General features: G+C 34.3%; 1 protein-coding gene across 2 annotated transcripts; it reads left to right on the top strand.

Annotated features, from left to right (window-relative positions):
- The first annotated feature begins 612 nt into the window (after positions 1 to 612).
- LOC131179351 (disease resistance RPP13-like protein 4) lies at positions 613 to 4322 on the top strand. Of its 2 annotated transcripts, none has more exons than XM_058146107.1 (3): positions 613 to 815; positions 942 to 981; positions 1441 to 4322. In XM_058146107.1, exon 3 carries the CDS (start codon positions 1466 to 1468, stop codon positions 4145 to 4147), a length of 2682 nt encoding a protein of 893 aa, XP_058002090.1. In that variant the 5' UTR covers positions 613 to 815; positions 942 to 981; positions 1441 to 1465; the 3' UTR covers positions 4148 to 4322. The 2 variants fall into 2 exon arrangements, with proteins under 2 accessions (XP_058002090.1, XP_058002085.1); XM_058146102.1 differs by having other exon boundaries at positions 942 to 997.
- Positions 4323 to 6552: the final 2230 nt, after the last annotated feature.

Raw genomic sequence — 6552 nt, 5'->3', positions numbered from 1 at the left:
ATAATGTGATCGATTTATATATGGATCGTAATTTTTTTTATTTTATTAATTTTAAATATTATGGTAGAATGATTTATTTTATTTCATTACAATAAATATAGATTTTAACAATATTTTTCTAACATCATTTTATAAATAATGTTAAAGTAAGTAACATCTTTTAGCATTAAGATAGCATGTAATGTATATAATAGTGTTGTGAATCAATATAAAAGTGTTACTAACAACTTTATATTACGAGATTTATGGGCATCACTATATACTTATTGATAATTCTTATTAACAATATATTTTAAAGTTTTAATAGCATATAAGGCATATTTTAAAACCTAAATTTATTATAGTGTTTAATTTATTATTGATGGCTTTCCATTAGATTTTATCCTCATTTAAGTGAAAAATTACTCCAGAAAACACACTTTTGATAAATGGTCCTTACTATGTTATTCTTAAGTTCAATATCTATCAATATAATATAGAATATAGCCATGTATAAGAATAATGCGCCTTTCATTTATAAAAGTTGATTTTTCTTAAAATATAAAAAGTAGTCTCACAGAGAGCAACAAATAATTTCCCCTTTCCATCTGCCAATGAGCAGAAAAGTGGCTTCAACTCCAAAGCCACATTAATATGAATTTTTGCTAGTGTAGTGTACAGGTCAAAAAGAAAACCTCCAAAAGCACTTTAAATCATTAAAAAAGACATTTTAGGCACTAAAATCAACCACTTGGTCTATAGAGGAGTTCCATGTTATTTCGTAGATCAGTCATTCAATTTGTAAAGCTCAAAGGTTATGAGTAAGAAGTGAAGGGGTGAGCTTTATTTCTTCGTTGTTTTCAACAATAAAGGATGAATTCTCATCCACCTCCTGGATTGATTTCTCATTCTTCAAATCCTACCTAGTTAACTTATAGTATATGTTTGCTTTTTGTTTGCAGGTCTCTTGAAAATAGATTGTATATATTCATTCCAGGCCAGGTGATTTACACATTAAGTAATTATCCTCTCTTCAGTTTCCTTTCAACCCAGGATTTGATAATTTCATATATTTTATTCTCCGTATTAAGCTCTAGTAGCCCCAAATTTTTAGGATAAAGTCATAGTTGAGTTGATTTGAGTATTATGCTCTAGTAGGAACAATATATTATAGTTCTTTCATGCATAATCGGTAGACCGATCATGTTGCTGATAGTTGCATGTTGATTTCTTGTGTTCTCTGTACAATGTTTTTTAGCTAGTACGCAACCTTCAACAAAACAATGGTTTCTTGAGTAAAATAGGGCATTAAAGATTTAATCAGTACTGAGCAAGCTAGCAAAGATTTAATTTACTTTTGCTTTCTATGGAAATTGAGTTATTGCAAAAGTTGAGCATCTGTTTGAGTTTAATGATGATTTATAGATCAGATAACAAAACCCTTAAACCTGAATTTCACAGGTTAATTGCAAGACCAGAGACAAAGATGACGGAAATTGCAGGAACCGTGCTTTCTACAATGATAGGGCAACTGCTCCAAGTCATCACTAATGAAACTCAATGTGCGCGTGACTTTAAAAGGGAGTTCGATTCCATGAAGGAGGGACTCGAAACTATTAACAAGCTAATTGGAGAGCAAGATAAGGACAATTGCCCGTCTACAATCAAGGAAAGTTTGCCTAAATTCAGAGATTTGATGTATGATGCAGATGATATACTGACAGATTGCGTAATCAGACAAGAATACAAGAGCAAAGGACTCCTGTCCAAATTTTTGCCTTGGAATTTCTTCTTCCAGCTTCGAACGTGCAAGAAAATACAGGATATTAATCAAAGGATGAAGGACAAGTGTGATCATTTAGCCAAAAGATTGGAGCTGACGCGCGGTCGCAGCTTCCTTACCAGGAATGTCTCAGAGCATTTTAGATGGGAGCAGTATTACACATCTGATGAAATAATTGGACTTGACAGTGATGTAATAAAGATAAAAGAGTGGATTCTACTTCGTCAATACAAGCTTCAAAGGATTGCAATTGTAGGGATGGGAGGCTTAGGAAAGACCACCATCGCCAAGCTCATTTCTGATGATGCTGATGTAAGTGAACATTTGAAGACGAAGATTTCGGTGTCAGCTTCTCAAAATCATACAGTGGAAAAGTTCTTGAGTAGCATCATACAAGAATTAGACAAGAATTTGGTTAAAGAACCAGCAAAGAGTGGGTCTAAATCTGAACAGAGTGGGTCTAAAGCTGACGACATGTTAAACCGAATTATTTCATGTTTGAAAGAAAGAAGCTGTCTCATTATTCTTGATGACATCTGGGACAAGAATCTCGAGTTGTGTAATAAATTTTTCTCGCTTCTATCAAAATCAACTCTCAAACGATGCTGTATTATTATTACCACCAGAGACCAAGATGTTGCGACTCCTGTTGGAGTTGACGAATGGTTAGTTCATAAGCCTAAATTCCTCAATGAAAACGACAGTTGGTCGTTGTTTTGCAAGCATGCATTTGCTAAGGTTAACAAAAATTGTGTCCAACAATTTGAAGAAGTGCGCGAGCAATCTGTTGAACCATTTGAAGAAGTGCGCGAGCATTCTGTTCAACCATTTGAAGAAATGCGCAAGCAATATGTTCAACCATTTGAAGAAGTGGGCAAGCAAATCGTGGCCAAATGTGGGGGACTTCCACTGGCAATCAAGACAATAGGAGGCTTACTAGGATCAACCGGTTCTCTTCACAAATGGAATGAAAATTGGAAAAGCTTTTGTCAACCCCACATCAAAGGTGAAAAGTATGATATCATGGCTTCCCTGCAACTGAGCTACAAGGCACTCCCACTACATCTACGGCAATGCCTTTTATGCTTCTCTATTTACCCAGAAGACTGCGAGATAGAAGCCGAAAAGTTAATCCACTGGTGGGTTGGAGAGGGTCTCATCCAAGGCAACGACTCGATAACTGCAACGGAATTGGGCTTTCAATACCTTTCTAAATTGATCAGCAGATGCCTGGTTGAAGTTGTGGAGAGCAGGTGCTGTGACAGAAGAGTCCTCAAATGCAAAATGCATGATCTGGTGAGAGATTTTACCCTTGTGATGGCAAAAGAAGAGAAACTTTGCTCCTTTGACGACGAAGGCAAACAAAAATTCGATAAACATTCCCGGTGGTTGGGTTTCACAAGCGAAATGGATGCCAAATCATTGGAAAAATGTCCAAAGCTTAGGGCGTTGTTGCTAATGACTAGTGGTCAAACTCCTTTCGAAAGGAACTTGTATTCACTCCTGTCGCTTAGGGCGTTGGACTTTTCTGACAATAAGCTAGACAAGGTTGCTTTAAATAAACTTTTCAGATGGATTAGCTCGCTAAAACGCCTGGCATATCTGAATCTAAGCGGAGCTGAGCGCCTTGAAGAAGTACCAGATTCTATTGGCAAACTCCGAAACCTCCACCTCTTAGTTTTAAGAGGATGCACCAACCTGTCCAAGCTAAGTCCTTCAATAACTTATCTAATGAAGTTGATAGTATTGGACGTAGACTCCTGTGGAATGCTCACATATCTGCCTCGTGGACTAGGAAGGCTCTGCCATCTTCAAGAGCTGTCTGGAGTGAGATTGGTACGTCAACCTAACAGAAGAAGCTGCTCGCTTCTTGAGCTTGGGCAGCTGGTCGAATTAAGAGTACTGCGAATGAGTTTGAGCAATGACATTGAAATAACAGTAGAGGAAAATGAAGTGTTGTCAAAACTTAATAAACTCAAGATTCTAGCCATTAATTTTGACCCTAAAGAGTCTGAAGGGAGAAATTCGCCAGAAATGCTAGATTTGCTTTCCCCTCCCTCTACTCTTGAGCAGCTGTATCTCAGGTGTTATTGTCATGAAAGGTTGCCAAGATGGGTTAGTCCTGATAGTCTGCCTCATTTGGTGTATCTTTGTATGGAAGAGGGATACCTGCTGAATGATATCTGCACGGGTAATGGCAGTTCTTGGAAAGTCGAGGGTTTATGTTTGAAGGATTTGCCAAAATTAAAAACAGACTGGGGAAAGTTGGTGACAGAGCAGATGAAGTTTTTAAGCTATGCAAAGGTTAGTGGCTGTTCCGAATTAGTCAATTTCCCTTGTCACTCTAGCGATAAACCATCTGTCTGGAGAAGGAATCCATATTGATCAACGATACTCTTCTTCTACTTCAGCTTTGAATGCTTGTTGTTTGTAATGTTAAATTTTCTTAAGTTTGTTCTTCATTATTGCACTTTATGTTTAATATAATCCTGTGATTAGTTGTGCTAAAATTGGCATGGGATTGCATTGATAAATTGCCATGAAGTGTGATTTTTATGTACTTTTCTTGTTGTGCTTGTCTAAAGAATGGATATATCATGACATAAACTTTTCTTTAGATAATTCACCCCCTTGCTCTTTAATCATTAAATGCTTCCCGAGAGGTTCTGTTGTTCATTATGAATTAAAATGATAACAATTAAAAAACAAGAGAAGTAAAATTCTGCATAGATTACGGGCAAGTGAACACCATAAGAAATCTACGAAACCTACATCAGAACAATATGTTGGGCATGGAAGGTTTGAATACGTTCAAAATCCCAATACAGGACAAATAGTGATCGTGTGGTTTCTCTTCTCTCTCATGCATGTATCTACTATTTACGGGAGATTGCAATTTCTCATTTCTCTGATGCATCAATTATTTACGTTCTTATATCTATCGAAAGGGAAAGAGGGAAGAAAAAGGAGAAAGGACAGAAACATGAGTCATGTTTGTCGATCTTTAGGCAGTGCCTATCCAAAGGAAAAGAAAAGAAAAAGAAAGGGAGAGACAAAGAGAAAGCAGAAAAAGTAAAGGAGAGAAGATAACAGAGAAAAGCATTTACTTCTTTAGGCAGTAGGAGAGAGAGGGCAATAAAGGTGGGAGATAACAGAGAAAAGCATTTACTGTAAAGATAATGCATAATTATTATTTAATCTTTAAAATTGATTTATTTGCTTAAAAAAATCTTTAAAATTGATTTTTATTGATAAGTAATTACTAATTTATTTAGAAAATTATTTTCATTCATCCCTCATATTACTCTCGCCAATGATATGGTTATTCTGTAAAATTTTTTACTTATTTTACCATTAATCAAAAGTTTAAAGTAAAGTCCAGTAAAGAAAATTATAATGCTAATTCTCTCTTAAAGCAATTTTCTTCGTCCTCTCTATCTCTCTATCTCCATCTCTATCTCGCTCTAGTTTTGGAGAAATTATTAAATGTTGCCTAACTATTTCATGTTAGATTAACTAATAGATAAATTAACAATCCAATTAAAAATAAATAAGGATACCCAAAAAAAAAACATATTTTATCTCCTTTTGTTTGCCTTAGTTCTTTTTGAAATAATTTTGGATCTATTCATGCCTTATTTAATATTTTTATGCTTAAAAGAACAAAATATTAAAGTAAAAAAAACAACACTAAAATTTGAGGCCTAAAATTAATAAAAAGTTATTCAAAATTTAAGATCTCAAGTTTGGGACTTCAATCTCAAATTTTCTCATTCAATCTTCTAATGTTCTCAAAAGACAAATGTCAAACTCATACACAACAAAATAAACCAAGTTAATATAAAATCAAATAAGAAAAAAATTAAATACAATAAAACGTTAGGAACAAAAAATTGAAAATCACAATGTATGGGCTACCATTTTGTGTTTACATGTAAAAATACCCAAAACATCATGAAAAGCTCCAAATTTTACCATAATCTAGTTAACACTTCATATTGCAAATTCGAAAGATAAATCAATCATAAATATGCATGGGTTAATGTACAATGAGACCAAAAAATAAATAAATAAAAGATGATACTGTCAAAAACTGATTAGGCCATGCTTGCTTCAAGCAAATTATCCATAATCTTCATGCTTGCTTTTAGCATATTATCCATAATCTTCATGCTTGCTTTAAGCATGTTATTTCTAATCTTCCTACTTACTTTGAGCATGTTGTACATAATATTTTAAGCACGCTTTAATCATATTATGCCTAATCCTCATGCTTGTTTTAAGCATGTTACTTAGTCAAGCAATCCTAGCTTTACCTACTTAGTTTTTTTGTTTTTTCTCTGATCTTTTCCTTTTCTCTCATATTTTCATTCTTTCATGTAAATCTAGAAGTTCCTAAGTGGTGCAAAATGCATTTATACTTGACAATGCATATGGTTCACAATGCATGCATGTCTTAATGATGCTAATCTCATGTCTTCAAGTTTTAAAAAGTTTCCATTGGGAAAGCGAAACCTTTAAAAAACTCAATGGGAAAAATAATCGTGAAATAGATGAAATAAAATACAAGTTTGAATTAAGAAATCCTATTGCTACAAATTCTGATCTTACTAGTTCCATTATTTCAATCTAGAGTTAAGGTTTATTCCAAATCTTTAAAGAACTGGATAAGCGTGTCTTTCTAGCTCTTGTGTCGCCATTCATCATAGAATCTTGTCCTTGATCTACCTCTTTTATTTTCATTTCTATCTCAAAAAATCCCATAAGAGTTCAACCTCTAGTCTACTTCC

Source organism: Hevea brasiliensis, chromosome 1, assembly GCF_030052815.1.
Source record: "Hevea brasiliensis isolate MT/VB/25A 57/8 chromosome 1, ASM3005281v1, whole genome shotgun sequence".
Taxonomy (NCBI): Eukaryota; Viridiplantae; Streptophyta; class Magnoliopsida; order Malpighiales; family Euphorbiaceae; genus Hevea; species Hevea brasiliensis.
The sequence above is the reverse complement of the archived record's forward strand: the minus strand, read 5'-3'. Positions and strand labels throughout refer to the sequence as shown.

Bases quoted from the DNA above. Each gene is read 5' to 3' on its own strand.
- LOC131179351 (XM_058146107.1), top strand. From the start codon at position 1,466: ATGACGGAAATTGCAGGAACCGTGCTTTCTACAATGATAGGGCAACTG.